At 42.7% G+C, this 24607-nt stretch overlaps 2 protein-coding genes across 19 annotated transcripts in view; one reads left to right on the top strand and one right to left on the bottom strand.

Annotated features, from left to right (window-relative positions):
• Nucleotides 1–677: 677 nt before the first annotated feature.
• On the bottom strand, nt 678–23861 carry LOC120408436. Of its 10 annotated transcripts, none has more exons than XM_039545368.1 (5): nt 23565–23861; nt 13395–13656; nt 12330–12379; nt 10197–10290; nt 678–1171 (listed from the first exon to the last, which is right to left on the bottom strand). In XM_039545368.1, the coding sequence occupies exons 1-4, from the start codon at nt 23856–23858 to the stop codon at nt 10237–10239; spliced, it is 660 nt and encodes a 219-aa protein (XP_039401302.1). In that variant the 5' UTR covers nt 23859–23861; the 3' UTR covers nt 678–1171; nt 10197–10236. The 10 variants fall into 10 exon arrangements, 4 of the variants coding, with proteins under 4 accessions (XP_039401302.1, XP_039401313.1, XP_039401326.1 ...); XM_039545379.1 differs by having other exon boundaries at nt 678–1167; XM_039545392.1 differs by lacking the exon at nt 678–1171 and adding an exon at nt 6034–6510.
• Nucleotides 3949–24607, top strand: part of LOC120408463 — a 148702-nt gene continuing 128043 nt past the window's right edge. For 5 of the 9 annotated variants that reach the window (XM_039545441.1, XM_039545449.1, XM_039545430.1 and 2 more), the window contains exons 1-2: nt 3949–5255; nt 12272–12409. In XM_039545441.1, the coding sequence (XP_039401375.1) occupies nt 5237–5255; nt 12272–12409 (157 nt within the window). In that variant the 5' untranslated portion in view covers nt 3949–5236. The other 4 variants (XM_039545484.1, XM_039545494.1, XM_039545473.1 and 1 more) reach the window with 4 other exon arrangements.

The raw sequence follows: 24607 nt of genomic DNA, 5'->3' as shown, positions 1-24607 counted from the left end.
TAAGGGATTAGTTTAAACAGATATCTCAGAATTGCACAATACATTTATAACACTGTCAATAACATTTCTAATGGGAAGAGCCCATCACTAAATACACTCCCTAGTTAAAACAGATTCATGTTTTCCAGTTTTTCCTGGACAAGTAATCTTTCCCCTCAAGAAAATTTTGCTCGGTTAGATGTCCTGGGAATGAATGTCTGTCTTTATCACAGATGCAAAAGATTCACCCCTGAAAATATTATAGCTGTTCTAAGAGACAGTCTACATGGGAACACTCCAAAACTATATTCCAAATGAACTGAAGATGTGAATGTAAAGTGGATTTTTTAAACTGAATTGCATTCAGAATTAATGCAGCTTTATTCAGTTTAGCTTATTTTAGTTTAGCTAAACCAAATTAAGGCCAGCCACTTTAATTCTGAATTAGAGTTTCCACACAGAGGTTTAATGCAATTTAACTAATCCTCTTTAAATTAATACTTGTAGTTAATTCAGATTAACTTTCCTGAGTGTTCCTGCGTAGACAAGTCCTAAAATTTGAGTGGCATGAGAGGTGTACCACAACTCAGAGACAAAGACATTTCAGCTGCTAGGTCTTGTAAGGCACCAGCCCTAGTTACTTCCCCTAATAGCTTGAATGAATGGCGAAAGTGAAGAGGTATTTTTCTAGAGCTGACAAAAAAGAGAAGGGTTGCAAATACCCCAAGTACTGTGTCTTAAACAGTTACAACTCTGGAGAAACAATAGCAGTTCTTATTTGGGCCCCTGATTGGGAGTGGGGTGGAAGAAGTGGCAACCTAATAGAGGACTAAGGTTCTTCAGGCCTAGTCACTGCTGGATAGTCCAGTCCAGTCTCTTATTCCAAGCAAACAGGAGTTTATAGGTTTGCAGTTAGCGATTTCTCTCACTGGAGCCTGTCTGCCAGGATTTCCTGCTCAGTCGCTGCTGTTTCCACATGCACAGGCCAACTCCCACTTGCAATCTCCTCCAGCCACACCCTATTCCATATGCAGTCCCCCAGCTTCTGATGATGCCTGCCCTAGACACAGTTCCCTGGGGATTTCTCCATGGATCCAGCTTCTCTGATGCTCCTGGTTTCCAAGCCACAGCTGTTCCCCCCCAACCCCCTGCCCCAGGAGCGAGGGTCCTGCCTTAAGGTCTTTCCTTCTACCTGGCTAGAGGAAGGGGATGTACTGTGAGAAAAAGGATAATGGAAATGGTAGTTTCTTCCATACCAGGTGCATCACTCCCTTATCACCATAAGGAAAGGTTTCAAAGTGGAGGTTTTTTGTCTTTTTTCTGGTTTGTTTTCAGCAGGGATTTGGCAAAATCTAATCTCACACTGGTTTAAATTAGGAGTAACACAAGTCACTGGAATGGAAATTGGTAATTGCCTAGAATCTTGTCTTCATGGCACAGTCTCAACCAGAAATATACATACATGGCCGATGATGGAGGGGTGGCCTGGCAAAATTTGAGTGAGTGAGTTCTGCGACCCTGTGCTCCAGGTCACGCTGCCACTCCTCAAATTTGTCTCGCTGACCTTCCATTACCACAGAGGGGCAGCTGGGGGAAAACTGTGTGTTGTGACCTCATGGACCAATTCACAATGCCTGGAATGGGGAGTTGCGCCCAGCCCTGCAGAAGAGGAGCTGCTGCTATGGCGTGAGTTCGCTTTCTGACCCCCACTCCTCTGGCCTTCCCTCCACACCAGGACCGTGAGCCATGTAGAAACTTCCCACAACCCACTGGTGGGTCACAACCCATTGTTTGGGAAACATATTCCTTTAGAGGATGTTTTTGTGGGTGTGTGAATAAATAGTGACTTACCCAGCCAGTGAAGTAAACTGTTACACAAATAATTACAGAGGGTTCAGAACTAATCGCTACATGCTTGGTACAGCACATACTTTTCTACAGGGAAACAGCTAGGAATAAAATTGGTAATTTTTCGTGTCTTGGCAAGGCCATATAGTCCCTGGTAAGGGTATAGTTCAACAGATTGACCTGAAAATATGCATATGTTGGAGAATATATATAGGCTGTTTGTCAGGATGTGAAGCAAAACTGATAGGTGAGACAAGGAATGGGATATTACTGAAAATATAATGCCCATTATAAAATCAGAAGGCACCGGAAGAATGTTGCAGCACTGTTCCAAAAAAATCTCAAGAAGGTATGGAATGGATAATACTGAAAATATTCCATCATCAAATATTAAGACCGTCTAACAACAGTGTTCAAATTCTGGGCAGCTAATGTCATTTGACTTTCAGAGATGGTTGAAAATAATGGCTCAAAGGCAGAGAAACTTCAGTATGAAAAAAGAAAAAAAACTGGGAACAGTTTTATTGAGGAAAAAACCAGTACATGAATGATAAATATTTAGTGCAGAAGGTAGTAAAAAGGATGCTCAAATCCTGATCCTTCCAGGAAATAACCAACCTCTGGCTGAGAGGCTAGGAAGAAATTATAAACTGTTATAAATACACCCAATATTTCCAAACCTATGCAAAGACCCAATGAGACTGCAAAATGAAATTTCAAAGTTTATTGACAGGTGGCATTGTTCAAATGGTAGCTGGTTCCTTGCATCTTAGGAAGTCATTGCGGGGTGTTGTCACTGAAGGGTTGTTTCTTTTTGCCATAGCAGACATTGCAGAGTGGTGGGTCGATGACTTGCACAGGAGAAATCAGGAAATTAAAAACTCCTTCTTCTTCTCCTCCTCCTCCTGCGAGTTCTCTCTCTACCTCTACGACCTCTTCTCCTTCTGCCATGTCGTCTTCTCCTCCTTCCATGCCGACCCATGGCCTCCCTCCGTCGCCTTCTGCGACGGCTCCTGCTTCTGCTCCTGCTGCGTCTGTACCTTGCCATTTCTGGAGAAGATTATGGCTTTCAAGATCTCCGCAGCTGGAGCACCAGCTCCGTAGGAGGCAGCCAACCTGTCTGGTGGGATGTCCTTAGTTTGTGAGTTGAGCTGGCAGCTCTGGCCCTTATATAGAGGGGCTGATAACTGTGACAAAAACCTACCGGGTCACTCACCTGTGATGAACTATAATGGGCTTGTTCAGACATGGGCATCAATTTTACTGTATAGCAAATTGTCCATATAAGGAAAACACCAGCTGTCCTGATCATGTCATTAATTAACACTTTCCACTGAAAAAAAGCCTTCTTTCTCCACATTCTTTCTCTGGCTTTCACAGAAAAAATAAAACAGTGCAGTATGAAGCATGTGGGCTAAACTTTGACTTCAGACCAGCAAGCCAAAGCTGCTGAGCCAGTAAGCTCACAAAGGCCTGCACTAGAGACCTCACAAAGCCTGAGGCTTAACATCAGCCCAGAGAGCCAGAGGTGCTGATCTAGAAAACCTTACAAAGACCTGTGCTTTGACAAGAGCCAGTAGCCTCACAGAGGCCTGACTTTGACTTTACCCCAGCAAGGTAGTGGTGCTGTGCCCGACACCTGAGGCCTGTGTCCAGACATCATGCTAGGAAGATGGAGATACCGAGCTAATATCCTGACAAAGTCCTGCTTGGCTTCAGCCAGGAGCCTGGAAGTGCTGTAGCCAGAACTCTGTGTCAGTGCTTTGACCATAACCAACCCAGCATGTCTTATGTGCTGAGCCAGTGACCTCATAGCAGCCCGTTCTTTGATATCAACCCACTATGCTACATTTGAGGAACAAGTGACCTCATAGAGGCCTGTACTTGGACATAAGCCCAGAAACCTAGAGGCCATTAACCACATTAACCACATAAATGCCTGTTGCCTTGGCGCCAGCCATCATTCTAGAATGTGTTGAGATTTGACTTTATCCCAGCAAGCTAAAGGTCCTGAGATGGTAACCTCCAAGGCCTGTGCATTTACATCAACCCAACACGCTATAATTGGTCAGCTAGTGACCTCACAGAGGCCTTTGCACTGAATTCAGCCCGCGGTGATCAGATCAGCATGGGAAAAAGAATGAGCTAGTGAACTCTTCTGGAGTGATACAAGAGGGATTTAAGAAGAGCTGAGGAGCTGGCCTTCTGCAGTTATAAAAACTCAGGACCTATTTATCTGGAATGACTACAACCCTTGGAATTTATTAAAAATCAATTATAATACTGTTTTAACAGGTAGTGGCGAATGAGACATACAGCTTGTCTCAGTTGGCCATCTTCACAGATTAAGTCTATAGAATCCAAGCCTTTATTTGTTTTGACCACAATAGGAAATTCTATCTATCCAATTACTGAAGCTTGCAGCAAATTGAATAGATTTATGGACTCGTAGTTAGAATTTTAATTATAACCTGAATTTTGAAAACTTTAGCCCTCAGTCTCTCAGTAGGCTGTGTTTTGTGTAAAGCGTCACAGGCCAACTGGAATCCATCATTTAAGCAAATGATACCTTCTTGAACAAGAAATACATGCCGTCACTTGACAGAAACACTTTTCCTATTTGCATTAGTGAGAGTTTTGCTACAACAAATGTACAGACAGAAATGGCATTTTCTCAAATACAATTGCCTGGGCAAGTGTGACACATACTGAATAAAACAACATGAAATACAGATAACTTGAACTCAAAAGTCCTAAATGAAGTGGTTGAAGAAAGATCTCTAGTCCACAGATATTACATGTTAATATAGCCTGGAACACACAGGGACATCCCAGAAGCATTCTGATGCTGTACCATTATTCACAAAAGACAAGCTCTGTAAACTGGGTAACAATAGGCTGCTTAGTCTGAAATCAGAACTGGGCAAATGAACAGAAAAACTGATATGAGATTCAATCAGTAAAGAGCTAAAGGTTGGGAATATAATTAATATCAGTCAACACGTACGTTTTCTTTTCTCCCAGATACAGAAGAAAAAGCAGGTGACACTCATGAGCTGCTCTCTCATTGAGACTCTTTGATTCAGGTTGTTAAATCTAAGAGGAGCCAAAAGCATTAGGGAATGTCTGTGGGTGTGCCAAGAAAGACCCACTCACCCACCCAGTCAGCACAGTAAACTGTTACACTACTATATCATTCAGATGAATACAATGGTTTCAGAACTAACTGCAGTGTTCTTTACTGGAGCCAAATATCTAGGAATAAGTGGTCAATATTCATCTCAGCAAAAGGTCTTAACCACAAGTGACGCAAGGTTCCATAGTTAGACCAAAGGCTAAGAGACTGAACTAGCAATATGAGATGGGAAAATGTTTAAGGTGTTAGTCTGAACCTGAAGAATTTGTCAGGATGTGCAACAAAATGACAGGTAAGTTAAGGAATGGAATATTAGTGAAAATATAATGCTGTTATAAAATCAGAACAAACCAGAGGTATGTTGCAGCACTGTTCCAATTCCCCTCCCCGAAGGAATGGAATGGACAATAGTGAAAAGATGCCATAATGAAATCACAAATGCTTTCTCCTGGAACAGGGCAGCCTATCCCATGTGGGGGCTCAGAGTCTTGTGAAAAAATATGATCAAAGTCGGAGAAATTTCCATATGAAAAGATGAAAAAATTCTTTATAAAGAAAAAAACAGATACACAAGAGCGCAAATTAGAGAACAAAGTAGGGATAAATGTAGTAAAAAGGATGTGAGAAGCCTGATGCTTCCAGGAAACACCAGCCTCTGAGAGGGTGCTTGCTCCTACCTATTTCCTATCCCACAAATGGCTCGGAGGCCTTCCGGTAAATCACCTTGTGCAGCCTCATCCCAACAGTAACACGGACTCCTCAGCTTCTCAGGCAAGGAGTGGAGAGGCTCTGACTCTCCAAGGCTACCAGCCAGACAGGCCAGGACAGGCTCTTCTTCCCTTCACTTCCTGACTTGTGTCTCTTGTACCATCTGGGCTAAGGAGTGAGTTAGCCTTTAACTCTCTCAAGACGATCCCAATCTATCACCCGAGTGTAGTTCCTATTGTCAGATGCACTCAGAGCAACTAAGACGAGCCTCAGTGATCATAGGGCGGGTTCAGCTGCTGTCACAGAGGATTAGGAAGAAACTATTTTCTAAATGCAGGCAAAACACAAGGACCCAATGAGACTGCAAAATGAAATTTCAAAGTTTATTAACAGGTGGTATTGTTCAACTGGTAGCAGGCTCCTTCCATCTTGGGACGTCATCGCGGCGTGTTGTCACTGAAGGAATGTTTCTTTTTGCCATAGCAGATGTTGCAGTGTGAAGGGTCGATGACTTGCACAGGAGAATATTCCAAGCAAACAGGAGTTTACAGGTTTGCAATGAGCGGTTTCTCTCACTGGAGCCTGTCTGCCAGGATTTCCTGCTCAGTCGCTGCTGTTTCCACATGCACAGGCCAACTCCCACTTGCAATCTCCTCCAGCCACACCCTATTCCATATGCAGTCCCCCAGCTTCTGATGATGCCTGCCCTAGACACAGTTCCCTGGGGATTTCTCCATGGATCCAGCTTCTCTGATGCTCCTGGTTTCCAAGCCACAGCTGTTCCCCCGCAACCCTCTGCCCCAGGAGCGAGGGTCCTGCCTTAAGGTCTTTCCTTCTACCTGGCCAGAGGAAGGAGAAAAAGGATAATGGAAATGGTAGTTTTTTTCCATACCAGGTACATAAGGAAAGGTTTCAAAGTGGAGGTTTTTTGTCTGTTTGTTGGTTTGTTTTCAGCAGGGATTTGGCAAAATCTAATCTCACACTGGTTTAAATTAGGAGTAACACAAGTCCATGGACCTGATTCTGATCTCACACTGTGTTCATACAGTGGTGTCATTCATTTACCTGAGAGTAGTTACCTGTAATTTATTGACGTGAATTTTCTAACACAAAAAGTATTTCACCCAATGTGGGGTAACTAGTTTAGACCTCAGTATGATGCGAGGGGCGGGGAGCGGGGGGGAGGAGGAACTGATCACTGGAATGGAAATTGGTAATTGCCTAGAATCTTGTCTTCATGGCACAGTCTCAACCAGAAATATACATACATGGCCGACGATGGAGGGGTGGTCAGGCAAAATTTGAGTGAGTGAGTGTGGCGACCCTGTGTTCTAGGTCACGCTGCCACTCTCTCAAATTTGTCTCACTGTTCTTCCATCACCACAGAGGGGCAGCTGGGGGAAAACTGTGTGCTGTGACCTCATGGACCAATTCACAATGCTTGGAATGGGGAGTCGGGCCCAGACCTGCAGAAGAGGGGCTGCTAATGTGGGGTTACTTTGCTTTTCAACCCTCCCTCCTCTGGCCTTCCCTCCACACCAGGACCGTGAGCCATGTAGAAACTTCCCACAACCCACTGTTTGGGAAACATATTCCTTTAGAGGATGTTTTTGTGCGTCTGTCAAAAAATACTGACTTACCTAGCCAGCGAAGTAAACAGTTACATTACTGTTTCATTCAAATAATTACAGAGGGTTCAGAACTAATCGCTACATTCTTGATACAGCTCATACTTTTCTGCAAGCAAACAGCTAAGAATAAAATTGGTAATTTTTCGTATCTTGGCAAGGCCATATAGTCCATAGTAAGGCCATAGGTCAATAGATTGACCTGAAAATATGCATATATTGGTGAATGTATATGTATATAGGCTGTTTGTCAGGATGTGCAGCAAAACTGATAGGTGAGACAAGGAATGGGATATTACTGAAAATATAATGCCCATTATAAAATCAGAAGGCCCTGGAAGAATGTTGCAGCACTGTTCCAAAAATTCTCAAGAAGGACTGGATAATACCGAAAATATGACATCATCAAATCATAAGACAGTCTAACAACAGTGTTCAAATTCTGGGCAGCTTATCTCATTGGGTTTCAGAGATGGCTGAAAAAAATAATGATCCAAGGCAGAGAAACTTCCATATGAAAAAAGAAAAAACTTGGGACAGTTTATTGAGGGGAAAAAGAGGTAGAGGAATGATAGATATGTGATAGATAGGTTGTGTAGAAGATAGTAAAAAGGATGTAAGAATCCTGATCCTTCCTGGAAATAACCAACATCTGGCTGAGACGGCTAGGAAGAAACTGTTAATTGTCATAAATCCACCTAGTATTTCCAAACCTATGCAAAGACACAATGAGACTGCAAAATGAAATTTCAAAGTTTATTGACAGGTGGCATTGTTCAAATGGTAGCTGGTTCCTTGCAGGTTAGGAAGTCATCGCGGGGTGTCGTCACTGAAGGGTTGATTCTTTTTGCCATAGCAGATATCGCAGAGTGAAGGGTCGATGATTTGCACAGGAGAATGGGAGAAATCAGGAAATTAAAAACTCCTCCTTCTCCTCCTCCTCCGAGTTCGCTCTCTACCTCTACGACCTCTTCTCCTTCTGCCATGTCGTCTTCTCCTCCTTCCATGTCGACCCCCGCGGCCTCCCCTTCGTCACCTTCTGCGACGGCTCCTGCTTCTGCTCCTGCTGCGTCTGTACCTTGCCATTTCTGGAGAAGATTATGGCTTTCAAGATCTCCGCAGCTGGAGCACCAGCTCCGTAGGAGGCAGCCAACCTGTCTGGTGGGATGTCCTCATCTTGTGAGCTGAGCTGGCAGCTCTGGCCTTTATATAGAGGGGCTGATAACTGTGACAAAAACCTACCGGGTCACTCACCTGTGATGAACTATAATGGGCTTGTTCAGACATGGGCATCAATTTTACTGTATCGCAAAATGTCCATATAAGGAAAATACCAGCTGTCCTGATCATGTCATTAACACTTTCCACTGAAATGACTATATAAGGACAAAGCCACAAGTTTTGACCCTATATGGACATAAAATGGTTCTTTGTTGAAATGACAGTATAACCACAAAAACAACATCACAAACACCCTGAAGTTAGGAGGACGCAGCCAACTATGAAGCTATGGAATTGTTTGCCTCCACATTACCCTTGCCTTGTTGGATTAATTTTGCCAATGTTTGGGTGACTTGATTTAAACTGTGGATCTATTCGGCCTACCTGTCTTTGGTGGAATTTCCTGAGCTTGTTCGTTGAGCTGGTACTCTGACCTTTATGTAGAGAGGCTGATAAGTATGACCCACTTTGCCCTATTATTCCGCTGTGATAAACTAGAATTAAGCAATATATGGCCATCAAATTTACTGTACAGCAAAGTGTGTATGTAAGAAAACAAATAGATTTTTCCCTTTTTATAAACACTTTGAAAGTTAATGTATGTAGGTCACACTTATCAGAGGGGAAAGCAGTGACCAGTTGATACTATCATATCTCTTCACTACATAATGGCAACACCCATCATGACACCCAACCATCAGAAATGAGAAGTTGCCCTTCCTAATTTGATCTACTTTGATTACTACCCATGTGTTCATTTATGAACTCCAGGAGATGGCACTATCTCAGTCCTAATTGTGTTTTCTTGACTTTGAACATTTATGTACCTAAAAAGGTTGCTTTTAAGATCATGTGAAATGCTTTGGATCTCGTGCCCTTTTTTTGTTTTGTTTTTTGCAAAGTGAATAAAAGTATCATATGGCCCCAAAAGGTTTCACCTTTGTTTCCTGAGGGCAATTGAAACAGCACGTGAATTACAAGTTAAAAGAGATGGCTGATTTATACTGTGTGTATCTTGTTCCCTGCAGCAAATGAATAACTTCAATATTGTTGTCAAGTGCACAGTGTAGTATTTTGGGGTGATAAAATAATTAAGTATTAAAACATTGTGATCCAGGCGTCGTTGAGATGACTAAAGATTTGTGATAAAATTGTCAAAAGCTTTAAACCAAACCCATGATTTGAATACAGTGGGCCAAATTCCCCTTTCCATTTCAAGCAAGCAGGAATGTAACCCATTACATTTGTAGTAAAAAGGAAGGTATTTTTGCCACTAGAACTAACAGTCTTTCAATAGCAGTTGTTACAATTTGAAAATAATAGGCTTGATTCTCCATTCACACCAGTTTTATATCACTATAACTCTATAAACTCTTATGGAGCTAACTCCTAATTGACACTGGTATAACTGAGAGGATGATCAAGCCAATCCTTTTCACTGGAAATGTCTAAATCAAATATGTTATAGACATTTCCACTTCATATTCTACAAAATCTTCTTGGCTTTATCCTCTTCTCAGTCACCTGTGTGATGCGTACCATTAGTTATGCACTCACACTCGCTCCTGTCATGCCTCTATTACATCTGACCAGGCAAGTCTCAGAATAAGGAAACCTCTCAATAGAATCAGTACTGTCTGTTCGCAAGGTCGTCTTTGAACTGATGTGGCATTCACCTCTATAGTACGACGTCTTCCATAAATGCTGTCCTTGTGCTTATCCAAAGCATTCACAGTCAAAGACTCTAGAACTTGCTGGATGTTCACTGGCCTTCAAATATATAGATTGAATGTACTCAGTTCTTCAGGAAATCCTAGGCCCTTTCATGTTTTTTCACACATGTATGAAAGATGAGAAAGCTTGCAAATCATCTATCTCATGATGCATTAGATGGAACATCTTGGAGGCCCTCTTCCTGAGGGAGGGGTGACAACATATCTTTTGGGGGGCAAGTATGCACAAATTCACGTAGTCACTGACAGTTTTAATCACAAGAACCATACAGACTCTACAAAACAGACCCACCTCAATAACCAAACAGGCCTCTGTTGCTATGTTTTATTGATTTTCACACCTCTCTGAGCCTTCCTTCTGTTTTCCCACATTCCCTACACTCCCCCCAGTCTGTTTCCCCATTCCCATGTTTTCCTGCTCCCTCATAGTTTCCTGTCCAATTTCCAAACAACAGAGAGAGCCACATTACAATCACATTCTCTGAGGGCAGCCCAGGTTCAATTTCTTCAGGAAAAAGATGGGAGTCATCAGTCAACTTCACTGAACAAGCTTTCTTTCTCCACATTCTTTCTCTGGCTTTCACAGAAAAAATAAAACAGTGCAGTATGAATCATGTGGGTTACACTTTGACTTCAGACCAGCAAGCCAAAGCTGCTGAGCCAGTAAGCTCACAAAGGCCTGCACTAGAGACCTCACAAAAGCCTGAGGCTTAACATCAGCCCAGAGAGCCAGAGGTGCTGATCTAGCACACCTTACAAAGACCTGTGCTTTGACAAGAGCCAGTAGCCTCACAGGGGCCTGACTTTGACTTTACCCCAGCAAGGTTGTGGTGCTGTGCCCGACACCTGAGGCCTGTGTCCAGACATCATGCTAGGAAGATGGAGATACCGAGCTAGTATCCCGACAAAGTCCCGCTTGGCTTCAGCCCGAGCCTGGAAGTGCTGTAGCTGGAACTCTGTGTCAGTGCTTTGACCATTACCAACCCAGCATGTTGTATGTGCTGAGCTAGTGACCTCATAGCAGCCCGTTCTTTGATATCAACCCAGTATGCTACATTTGAGGAACAAGTGACCTCATAGAGGCCGGTACTTGGACATAAGCCCAGAAACCTAGAGGCCATTAACCACATTAACCACATAAAGGCCTGTTGCCTTGGCGCCAGCCATCATTCTAGAATGTGTTGAGATTTGACTTTATCCCAGCAAGCTAAAGGTCCTGAGCTGGTAACCTCCAAGGCTTGTGCATTTACATCAACCCAGCATGCTATAATTGGTCAGCTAGTGACCTCACAGAGGCCTTTGCACTGAATTCAGCCTGTGGTGATCAGATCAGTGTGGGAAAAAGAATGAGCTAGTGAACTCACAGAAAGTGCTTTAAGTCCCATTTACTCTTCTGGAGTGACACAAGAGGGATTTAAGAAGAGCTGAGGAGCTGGCCTTCTGCAGTTATAAAAACTCAGGACCTATTTATCTGGAATGACTACAACCCTTGGAAATTATTAAAAATCAATAATAATACTGTTTTCACATGTAGTGGCAAATGAGACATACAGCTTGTCTGAGTTGGCCATCTTCACAGATTAAGTTTACAGAATCCAAGCCTTTATTTGTTTTGATCACAATAGGAAATTCTATCTATCCAATTACTGAAGCTTGCAGCAAATTGAATTGATTTATGGACTAGCACAGGGGTAGGCAACCTGCATTTTGAAAACTTTAGCCCTCAGTCTCTCAGGAGGCTGTGTTTTGTGTAAAGCGTCACAGGCCAACTGGAATCCATCATTTAAGCAAATGGATACCTTCTTGAACAAGAAATACGTGCCTTCACTTGACAGAAACACTTTTCCTATTTGCATTACTGAGAGTTTTGCTACAATAAATGTACTGAGAGAAATGGCATTTTCTTAAATACAATTGCCTCGGCATCATGAAAGTAGGGCGGATATATATTTTTTTTCTGGGGGGGTGTTGATCTGTGTGTGTTGATCTGATTTCTTGATGGGCTTCTCATGTTGCAGAGGGAGAAAGAATATTCTGGATGCTGAATGCTTACAAAGGATGGATAGCTCACTTTACCTTTAGGGAGAATGCTTTTGAAAAATCTCTCCGCAATGACCACGACATCTCTTTGCAGAGAAAAGAGAGGAGAATTAAAAGTAAGTAAAGTCCAATTAAAAGAAACATGGTGAAAATTCAGGTAATTTTGCTAGGGACAAATATTTTTCAGCTCAGTTCCATAAGGGATTAGTTTAAACAGATATCTCAGAATTGCACAATACATTTATAACACTGTCAATAACATTTCTAATGGGAAGAGCCCATCACTAAATACACTCCTAGTTAAAACAGATTCATGTTTTCCAGTTTTTCCTAGACAAGTAATCTTTCCTCAAGAAAATTTTGCTCGGTTAGATGTCCTGGGAATGAATGTCTGTCTTTATCACAGATGCAAAAGATTCACCCTGAAAATATTATAGCTGTTCTAAGAGACAGTCTACATGGGAACACTCCAAAACTATATTCCAAATGAACTGAAGATGTGAATGTAAAGTGGATTTTTTAAACTGAATTGCATTCAGAATTAATGCAGCTTTATTCAGTTTAGCTTATTTTAGTTTAGCTAAACCAAATTAAGGCCAGCCACTTTAATTCTGAATTAGAGTATCCACACAGAGGTTTAATGCAATTTAACTAATCCTCTTTAAATTAATACTTGTAGTTAATTCAGATTAACTTTCCTGAGTGTTCCTGCGTAGACAAGTCCTAAAATTTGAGTGGCATGAGAGGTGTACCACAACTCAGAGACAAAGACATTTCAGCTGCTAGGTCTTGTAAGGCACCAGCCCTAGTTACTTCCCCTAACAGCTTGAATGAATGGCGAAAGTGAAGAGGTATTTTTCTAGAGTTGACAAAAAAGAGAAGGGTTGCAAATACCCCAAGTACTGTGTCTTAAACAGTTACAACTCTGGAGAAACAATAGCAGTTCTTATTTGGGCCCCTGATTGGGAGTGGGGTGGAAGAAGTGGCAACCTAATAGAGGACTAAGGTTCTTCAGGCCTAGTCACTGCTGGATAGTCCAGTCCAGTCTCTTATTCCAAGCAAACAGGAGTTTATAGGTTTGCAGTTAGCGATTTCTCTCACTGGAGCCTGTCTGCCAGGATTTCCTGCTCAGTCGCTGCTGTTTCCACATGCACAGGCCAACTCCCACTTGCAATCTCCTCCAGCCACACCCTATTCCATATGCAGTCCCCCAGCTTCTGATGATGCCTGCCCTAGACACAGTTCCCTGGGGATTTCTCCATGGATCCAGCTTCTCTGATGCTCCTGGTTTCCAAGCCACAGCTGTTCCCCCCCAACCCCCTGCCCAGGAGCGAGGGTCCTGCCTTAAGGTCTTTCCTTCTACCTGGCTAGAGGAAGGGGATGTACTGTGAGAAAAAGGATAATGGAAATGGTAGTTTCTTCCATACCAGGTGCATCACTCCCTTATCACCATAAGGAAAGGTTTCAAAGTGGAGGTTTTTTGTCTTTTTTCTGGTTTGTTTTCAGCAGGGATTTGGCAAAATCTAATCTCACACTGGTTTAAATTAGGAGTAACACAAGTCACTGGAATGGAAATTGGTAATTGCCTAGAATCTTGTCTTCATGGCACAGTCTCAACCAGAAATATACATACATGGCCGATGATGGAGGGGTGGCCTGGCAAAATTTGAGTGAGTGAGTTCTGCGACCCTGTGCTCCAGGTCACGCTGCCACTCCCTCAAATTTGTCTCGCTGACCTTCCATTACCACAGAGGGGCAGCTGGGGGAAAACTGTGTGTTGTGACCTCATGGACCAATTCACAATGCCTGGAATGGGGAGTTGCGCCCAGCCCTGCAGAAGAGGAGCTGCTGCTGTGGCGTGAGTTCGCTTTCTGACCCCCACTCCTCTGGCCTTCCCTCCACACCAGGACCGTGAGCCATGTAGAAACTTCCCACAACCCACTGGTGGGTCACAACCCATTGTTTGGGAAACATATTCCTTTAGAGGATGTTTTTGTGGGTGTGTGAATAAATAGTGACTTACCCAGCCAGTGAAGTAAACTGTTACACAAATAATTACAGAGGGTTCAGAACTAATCGCTACATGCTTGGTACAGCACATACTTTTCTACAGGGAAACGGCTAGGAATAAAATTGGTAATTTTTCGTGTCTTGGCAAGGCCATATAGTCCCTGGTAAGGGTATAGTTCAACAGATTGACCTGAAAATATGCATATGTTGGAGAATATATATAGGCTGTTTGTCAGGATGTGAAGCAAAACTGATAGGTGAGACAAGGAATGGGATATTACTGAAAATATAATGCCCATTATAAAATCAGAAGGCACCGGAAGAATGTTGCAGCACTGTTCCAAAAATCTCAAGAAGGTATGGAATGGATAATACTGAAAATATTCCATCATCAAATATTAAGACCGTCTAACAACAGTGTTCAAATTCTGGGCAGCTAATGTCATTTGACTTTCAGAGATGGTTGAAAATAATGGCTCAAAGGCAGAGAAACTTCAGTATGAAAAAAGAAAAAAAACTGGGAACAGTGTTATTGAGGAACACACCAGTACATGAATGATAAATATTTAGTGCAGAAGGTAGTAAAAAGGATGCTCAAATCCTGATCCTTCCAGGAAATAACCAACCTGTGGCTGAGAGGCTAGGAAGAAATTATAAACTGTTATAAATACACCCAATATTTCCAAACCTATGCAAAGACCCAATGAGACTGCAAAATGAAATTTCAAAGTTTATTGACAGGTGGCATTGTTCAAATGGTAGCTGGTTCCTTGCATCTTAGGAAGTCATTGCGGGGTGTTGTCACTGAAGGGTTGTTTCTTTTTGCCATAGCAGACATTGCAGAGTGGTGGGTCGATGACTTGCACAGGAGAAATCAGGAAATTAAAAACTCCTTCTTCTTCTCCTCCTCCTCCTGCGAGTTTTCTCTCTACCTCTACGACCTCTTCTCCTTCTGCCATGTCGTCTTCTCCTCCTTCCATGCCGACCCCCGCGGCCTCCCCTCCGTCGCCTTCTGCGACGGCTCCTGCTTCTGCTCCTGCTGCGTCTGTACCTTGCCATTTCTGGAGAAGATTATGGCTTTCAAGATCTCCGCAGCTGGAGCACCAGCTCCGTAGGAGGCAGCCAACCTGTCTGGTGGGATGTCCTTAGTTTGTGAGTTGAGCTGGCAGCTCTGGCCCTTATATAGAGGGGCTGATAACTGTGACAAAAACCTACCGGGTCACTCACCTGTGATGAACTATAATGGGCTTGTTCAGACATGGGCATCAATTTTACTGTATAGCAAATTGTCCATATAAGGAAAACACCAGCTGTCCTGATCATGTCATTAATTAACACTTTCCACTGAAAAAAAGCCTTCTTTCTCCACATTCTTTCTCTGGCTTTCACAGAAAAAATAAAACAGTGCAGTATGAAGCATGTGGGCTAAACTTTGACTTCAGACCAGCAAGCCAAAGCTGCTGAGCCAGTAAGCTCACAAAGGCCTGCACTAGAGACCTCACAAAGCCTGAGGCTTAACATCAGCCCAGAGAGCCAGAGGTGCTGATCTAGAAAACCTTACAAAGACCTGTGCTTTGACAAGAGCCAGTAGCCTCACAGAGGCCTGACTTTGACTTTACCCCAGCAAGGTAGTGGTGCTGTGCCCGACACCTGAGGCCTGTGTCCAGACATCATGCTAGGAAGATGGAGATACCGAGCTAATATCCTGACAAAGTCCTGCTTGGCTTCAGCCAGGAGCCTGGAAGTGCTGTAGCCAGAACTCTGTGTCAGTGCTTTGACCATAACCAACCCAGCATGTCTTATGTGCTGAGCCAGTGACCTCATAGCAGCCCGTTCTTTGATATCAACCCACTATGCTACATTTGAGGAACAAGTGACCTCATAGAGGCCTGTACTTGGACATAAGCCCAGAAACCTAGAGGCCATTAACCACATTAACCACATAAATGCCTGTTGCCTTGGCGCCAGCCATCATTCTAGAATGTGTTGAGATTTGACTTTATCCCAGCAAGCTAAAGGTCCTGAGATGGTAACCCTCCAAGGCCTGTGCATTTACATCAACCCAACACGCTATAATTGGTCAGCTAGTGACCTCACAGAGGCCTTTGCACTGAATTCAGCCCGCGGTGATCAGATCAGCATGGGAAAAAGAATGAGCTAGTGAACTCTTCTGGAGTGATACAAGAGGGATTTAAGAAGAGCTGAGGAGCTGGCCTTCTGCAGTTATAAAAACTCAGGACCTATTTATCTGGAATGACTACAACCCTTGGAATTTATTAAAAATCAATTATAATACTGTTTTAACAGGTAGTGGCGAATGAGACATACAGCTTGTCTCAGTTGGCCATCTTCACAGATTAAGTCTATAGAATCCAAGCCTTTATTTGTTTTGACCACAATAGGAAATTCTATCTATCCAATTACTGAAGCTTGCAGCAAATTGAATAGATTTATGGACTCGTAGTTAGAATTTTAATTATAACCTGAATTTTGAAAACTTTAGCCCTCAGTCTCTCAGTAGGCTGTGTTTTGTGTAAAGTGTCACAGGCCAACTGGAATCCATCATTTAAGCAAATGATACCTTCTTGAACAAGAAATACATGCCGTCACTTGACAGAAACACTTTTCCTATTTGCATTAGTGAGAGTTTTGCTACAACAAATGTACAGACAGAAATGGCATTTTCTCAAATACAATTGCCTGGGCAAGTGTGACACATACTGAATAAAACAACATGAAATACAGATAACTTGAACTCAAAAGTCCTAAATGAAGTGGTTGAAGAAAGATCTCTAGTCCACAGATATTACATGTTAATATAGCCTGGAACACACAGGGACATCCCAGAAGCATTCTGATGCTGTACCATTATTCACAAAAGACAAGCTCTGTAAACTGGGTAACAATAGGCTGCTTAGTCTGAAATCAGAACTGGGCAAATGAACAGAAAAACTGATATGAGATTCAATCAGTAAAGAGCTAAAGGTTGGGAATATAATTAATATCAGTCAACACGTACGTTTTCTTTTCTCCCAGATACAGAAGAAAAAGCAGGTGACACTCATGAGCTGCTCTCTCATTGAGACTCTTTGATTCAGGTTGTTAAATCTAAGAGGAGCCAAAAGCATTAGGGAATGTCTGTGGGTGTGCCAAGAAAGACCCACTCACCCACCCAGTCAGCACAGTAAACTGTTACACTACTATATCATTCAGATGAATACAATGGTTTCAGAACTAACTGCAGTGTTCTTTACTGGAGCCAAATATCTAGGAATAAGTGGTCAATATTCATCTCAGCAAAAGGTCTTAACCACAAGTGACGCAAGGTTCCATAGTTAGACCAAAGGCTAAGAGACTGAACTAGCAATATGAGATGGGAAAATGTTTAAGGTGTTAGTCTGAACCTGAAGAATTTGTCAGGATGTGCAACAAAATGACAGGTAAGTTAAGGAATGGAATATTAGTGAAAATATAATGCTGTTATAAAATCAGAACAAACCAGAGGTATGTTGCAGCACTGTTCCAATTCCTCCCGAAGGAATGGAATGGACAATAGTGAAAAGATGCCATAATGAAATCACAAATGCTTTCTCCTGGAACAGGGCAGCCTATCCCATGTGGGGCTCAGAGTCTTGTGAAAAATATGATCAAAGTCAGAGAAATTTCCATATGAAAAGATGAAAAAATTCTTTATAAAGAAAAAACAGATACACAAGAGTGCAAATTAGAGAACAAAGTAGGGATAAATGTAGTAAAAAGGATGTGAGAAGCCTGATGCTTCCAGGAAACACCAGCCTCTGAGAGGGTGCTTGCTCCTACCTATTTCCTATCCCACAAATGGCTCGGAGGCCTTCCGGTAAATCACCTTGTGCAGCCTCATCCCAACAGTAACACGGACTCCTCAGCTTCTCAGGCAAGGAGTGGAGAGGCTCTGACTCTCCAAGGCTACCAGCCAGACAGGCCAGGACAGGCTCTTCTTCCCTTCACTTCCTGACTTGTGTCTCTTGTACCATCTGGGCTAAGGAGTGAGTTAGCCTTTAACTCTCTCAAGACGATCCCAATCTATCACCCGAGTGTAGTTCCTATTGTCAGATGCACTCAGAGCAACTAAGACGAGCCTCAGTGATCATAGGGCGGGTTCAGCTGCTGTCACAGAGGATTAGGAAGAAACTATTTTCTAAATGCAGGCAAAACACAAGGACCCAATGAGACTGCAAAATGAAATTTCAAAGTTTATTAACAGGTGGTATTGTTCAACTGGTAGCAGGCTCCTTCCATCTTGGGACGTCATCGCGCGTGTTGTCACTGAAGGAATGTTTCTTTTTGCCATAGCAGATGTTGCAGTGTGAAGGGTCGATGACTTGCACAGGAGAATATTCCAAGCAAACAGGAGTTTACAGGTTTGCAATGAGCGGTTTCTCTCACTGGAGCCTGTCTGCCAGGATTTCCTGCTCAGTCGCTGCTGTTTCCACATGCACAGGCCAACTCCCACTTGCAATCTCCTCCAGCCACACCCTATTCCATATGCAGTCCCCCAGCTTCTGATGATGCCTGCCCTAGACACAGTTCCCTGGGGATTTCTCCATGGATCCAGCTTCTCTGATGCTCCAGGTTTCCAAGCCACAGCTGTTCCCCGCAACCTCTGCCCCAGGAGCGAGGGTCCTGCCTTAAGGTCTTTCCTTCTACCTGGCCAGAGGAAGGAGAAAAAGGATAATGGAAATGGTAGTTTTTTTCCATACCAGGTACATAAGGAAAGGTTTCAAAGTGGAGGTTTTTTGTCTGTTTGTTGGTTTGTTTTCAGCAGGGATTTGGCAAAATCTAATCTCACACTGGTTTAAATTAGAGTAACACAAGTCCATGGACCTGATTCTGATCTCACACTGTGTTCATACAGTGGTGTCATTCATTTACCTGAGAGTAGTTACCTGTAATTTATTGACGTGAATTTTCTAACACAAAAAGTATTTCACCCAATGTGGGGTAACTAGTTTAGACCTCAGTATGATGCGAGGGGCGGGGAGCGGGGGGGAGGAGGAACTGATCACTGGAATGGAAATTGGTAATTGCCTAGAATCTTGTCTTCATGGCACAGTCTCAACCAGAAATATACATACATGGCCGACGATGGAGGGGTGGTCAGGCAAAATTTGAGTGAGTGAGTGTGGCGACCCTGTGCTCTAGGTCACGCTGCCACTCTCTCAAATTTGTCTCACTGTTCTTCCATCACCACAGAGGGGCAGCTGGGGGAAAACTGTGTGCTGTGACCTCATGGACCAATTCACAATGCCTGGAATGGGGAGTCGGGCCCAGACCTGCAGAAGAGGGGCTGCTAATGTGGGGTTACTTTGCTTTTCAACCCTCCCTCCTCTGGCCTTCCTCCACACCAGGACCGTGAGCCATGTAGAAACTTCCCACAACCCACTGTTTGGGAAACATATTCCTTTAGAGGATGTTTTGTGCGGTCTGTCAAAAAATACTGACTTACCTAGCCAGCAAAGTAAACAGTTACATTACTGTTTCATTCAAATAATTACAGAGGGTTCAGAACTAATCGCTACATTCTTGATACAGCTCATACTTTTCTGCAAGCAAACAGCTAAGAATAAAATTGGTAATTTTTCGTATCTTGGCAAGGCCATATAGTCCATAGTAAGGCCATAGGTCAATAGATTGACCTGAAAATATGCATATATTGGTGAATGTATATGTATATAGGCTGTTTGTCAGGATGTGCAGCAAAACTGATAGGTGAGACAAGGAATGGGATATTACTGAAAATATAATGCCCATTATAAAATCAGAAGGCCCTGGAAGAATGTTGCAGCACTGTTCCAAAATTCTCAAGAAGGACTGGATAATACGAAAATATGACATCATCAAATCATAAGACAGTCTAACAACAGTGTTCAAATTCTGGGCAGCTTATCTCATTGGGTTTCAGAGATGGCTGAAAAAAATAATGATCCAAGGCAGAGAAACTTCCATATGAAAAAAGAAAAAACTTGGGACAGTTTATTGAGGGGAAAAAGAGGTAGAGGAATGATAGATATGTGATAGATAGGTTGTGTAGAAGATAGTAAAAAAGATGTAAGAATCCTGATCCTTCCTGGAAATAACCAACATCTGGCTGAGACGGCTAGGAAGAAACTGTTAATTGTCATAAATCCACCTAGTATTTCCAAACCTATGCAAAGACACAATGAGACTGCAAAATGAAATTTCAAAGTTTATTGACAGGTGGCATTGTTCAAATGGTAGCTGGTTCCTTGCATCTTAGGAAGTCATCGCGGGGTGTCGTCACTGAAGGGTTGATTCTTTTGCCATAGCAGATATCGCAGAGTGAAGGGTCGATGATTTGCACAGGAGAATGGGAGAAATCAGGAAATTAAAAACTCCTCCTTCTCCTCCTCCTCCAAGTTCGCTCTCTACCTCTACGACCTCTTCTCCTACTGCCATGTCGTCTTCTCCTCCTTCCATGTCGACCCCCGTGGCCTCCCCTTCGTCACCTTCTGCGACGGCTCCTGCTTCTGCTCCTGCTGCGTCTGTACCTTGCCATTTCTGGAGAAGATTATGGCTTTCAAGATCTCCGCAGCTGGAGCACCAGCTCCGTAGGAGGCAGCCAACCTATCTGGTGGGATGTCCTCATCTTGTGAGCTGAGCTGGCAGCTCTGGCCTTTATATAGAGGGGCTGATAACTGTGACAAAAACCTACCGGGTCACTCACCTGTGATGAACTATAATGGCCTTGTTCAGACATGGGCATCAATTTTACTGTATCGCAAAATGTCCATATAAGGAAAATACCAGCTGTCCTGATCATGTCATTAACACTTTCCACTGAAATGACTATATAAGGACAAAGCCACAAGTTTTGACCCTATATGGACATAAAATGGTTCTTTGTTGAAATGACAGTATAACCACAAAAACAACATCACAAACACCCTGAAGTTAGGAGGACGCAGCCAACTATGAAGCTATGGAATTGTTTGCCTCCACATTACCCTTGCCTTGTTGGATTAATTTTGCCAATGTTTGGGTGACTTGATTTAAACTGTGGATCTATTCGGCCTACCTGTCTTTGGTGGAATTTCCTGAGCTTGTTCGTTGAGCTGGTACTCTGACCTTTATGTAGAGAGGCTGATAAGTATGACCCACTTTGCCCTATTATTCCGCTGTGATAAACTAGAATTAAGCAATATATGGCCATCAAATTTACTGTACAGCAAAGTGTGTATGTAAGAAAACAAATAGATTTTCCCTTTTATAAACACTTTGAAAGTTAATGTATGTAGGTCACACTTATCAGAGGGGAAAGCAGTGACCAGTTGATACTATCATATCTCTTCACTACATAATGGCAACACCCATCATGACACCCAACCATCAGAAATGAGAAGTTGCCCTTCCTAATTTGATCTACTTTGATTACTACCCATGTGTTCATTTATGAACTCCAGGAGATGGCACTATCTCAGTCCTAATTGTGTTTTCTTGACTTTGAACATTTATGTACCTAAAAGGTTGCTTTTAAGATCATGTGAAATGCTTTGGATCTCGTGCCCTTTTTTGTTTTGTTTTTGCAAAGTGAATAAAAGTATCATATGGCCCCAAAGGTTTCACCTTTGTTTCCTGAGGGCAATTGAAACAGCACGTGAATTACAAGTTAAAAGAGATGGCTGATTTATACTGTGTGTATCTTTTTCCCTGCAGCAAATGAATAACTTCAATATTGTTGTCAAGTGCACAGTGTAGTATTTTGGGGTGATAAAATAATTAAGTATTAAAACATTGTGATCCATGTGTCGTTGAGAGGACTAAAGATTTGTGAAAAAATGGTCAAAAGCTTAAAACCAAACCCATGATTTGAATACAGTGGGCCAAATTCCCCTTTCCATTTCAAGCAAGCAGGAATGTAACCCATTACATTTGTAGTAAAAGGAAGGTATTTTTGCCACTAGAACTAACAGTCTTTCAATAGCAGTTGTTACAATTTGAAAATAATAGGCTTGATTCTCCATTCACACCAGTTTTATATCACTATAACTCTATAAACTCTTATGGAGCTAACTCCTAATTGACACTGGTATAACTGAGAGGATGATCAAGCCAATCCTTTTCACTGGAAATGTCTAAATCAAATATGTTATAGACATCTCCACTTCATATTCTACAAAATCTTCTTGGCTTTATCCCTCTTCTCAGTCACCTGTGTGATGCGTACCATTAGTTATGCACTCACACTCGCTCCTGTCATGCCTCTATTACATCTGACCAGGCAAGTCTCAGAATAAGGAAACCTCTCAATAGAATCAGTACTGTCTGTTACAAGGTCGTCTTTGAACTGATGTGGCATTCACCTCTATAGTACGACGTCTTCCATAAATGCTGTCCTTGTGCTTATCCAAAGCATTCACAGTCAAAGACTCTAGAACTTGCTGGATGTTCACTGGCATTCAAATATATAGATTGAATGTACTCAGTTCTTCAGGAAATCCTAGGCCCTTTCATGTTTTTTCACACATGTATGAAAGATGAGAAAGCTTGCAAATCATCTATCTCATGATGCATTAGATGGAACATCTTGGAGGCGCGCTTCCTGAGGGAGGGGTGACAACATATCTTTTGGAGGGCAAGTATGCACAAATTCACGTAGTCACTGACAGTTTTAATCACAAGAACCATACAGACTCTACAAAACAGACCCACCTCAATAACCAAACAGGCCTCTGTTGCTATGTTTTATTGATTTTCACACCTCTCTGAGCCTTCCTTCTGTTTTCCCACATTCCTACACTCCCCCAGTCTGTTTCCCCATTCCCATGTTTTCCTGCTCCCTCATAGTTTCCTGTCCAATTTCCAAACAACAGAGAGAGCCACATTACAATCACATTCTCTGAGGGCAGCCCAGGTTCAATTTCTTCAGGAAAAAGATGGGAGCCATCAGTCAACTTCACTGAACAAGCTTTCTTTCTCCACATTCTTTCTCTGGCTTTCACAGAAAAAATAAAACAGTGCAGTATGAATCATGTGGGTTACACTTTGACTTCAGACCAGCAAGCCAAAGCTGCTGAGCCAGTAAGCTCACAAAGGCCTGCACTAGAGACCTCACAAAAGCCTGAGGCTTAACATCAGCCCAGAGAGCCAGAGGTGCTGATCTAGCACACCTTACAAAGACCTGTGCTTTGACAAGAGCCAGTAGCCTCACAGGGGCCTGACTTTGACTTTACCCCAGCAAGGTTGTGGTGCTGTGCCCGACACCTGAGGCCTGTGTCCAGACATCATGCTAGGAAGATGGAGATACCGAGCTAGTATCCCGACAAAGTCCCGCTTGGCTTCAGCCCGGAGCCTGGAAGTGCTGTAGCTGGAACTCTGTGTCAGTGCTTTGACCATTACCAACCCAGCATGTTGTATGTGCTGAGCTAGTGACCTCATAGCAGCCCGTTCTTTGATATCAACCCAGTATGCTACATTTGAGGAACAAGTGACCTCATAGAGGCCGGTACTTGGACATAAGCCCAGAAACCTAGAGGCCATTAACCACATTAACCACATAAAGGCCTGTTGCCTTGGCGCCAGCCATCATTCTAGAATGTGTTGAGATTTGACTTTATCCCAGCAAGCTAAAGGTCCTGAGCTGGTAACCCTCCAAGGCTTGTGCATTTACATCAACCCAGCATGCTATAATTGGTCAGCTAGTGACCTCACAGAGGCCTTTGCACTGAATTCAGCCTGTGGTGATCAGATCAGTGTGGGAAAAAGAATGAGCTAGTGAACTCACAGAAAGTGCTTTAAGTCCCATTTACTCTTCTGGAGTGACACAAGAGGGATTTAAGAAGAGCTGAGGAGCTGGCCTTCTGCAGTTATAAAAACTCAGGACCTATTTATCTGGAATGACTACAACCCTTGGAAATTATTAAAAATCAATAATAATACTGTTTTCACATGTAGTGGCAAATGAGACATACAGCTTGTCTGAGTTGGCCATCTTCACAGATTAAGTTTACAGAATCCAAGCCTTTATTTGTTTTGATCACAATAGGAAATTCTATCTATCCAATTACTGAAGCTTGCAGCAAATTGAATTGATTTATGGACTAGCACAGGGGTAGGCAACCTGCATTTTGAAAACTTTAGCCCTCAGTCTCTCAGGAGGCTGTGTTTTGTGTAAAGCGTCACAGGCCAACTGGAATCCATCATTTAAGCAAATGGATACCTTCTTGAACAAGAAATACGTGCCTTCACTTGACAGAAACACTTTTCCTATTTGCATTACTGAGAGTTTTGCTACAATAAATGTACTG

Source organism: Mauremys reevesii, linkage group 1, assembly GCF_016161935.1.
Source record: "Mauremys reevesii isolate NIE-2019 linkage group 1, ASM1616193v1, whole genome shotgun sequence".
NCBI classification, from domain to species: domain Eukaryota; kingdom Metazoa; phylum Chordata; order Testudines; family Geoemydidae; genus Mauremys; species Mauremys reevesii.
Note: the sequence above shows the minus strand (reverse complement) of the source record. Positions and strands in the feature narration are given on the sequence as shown.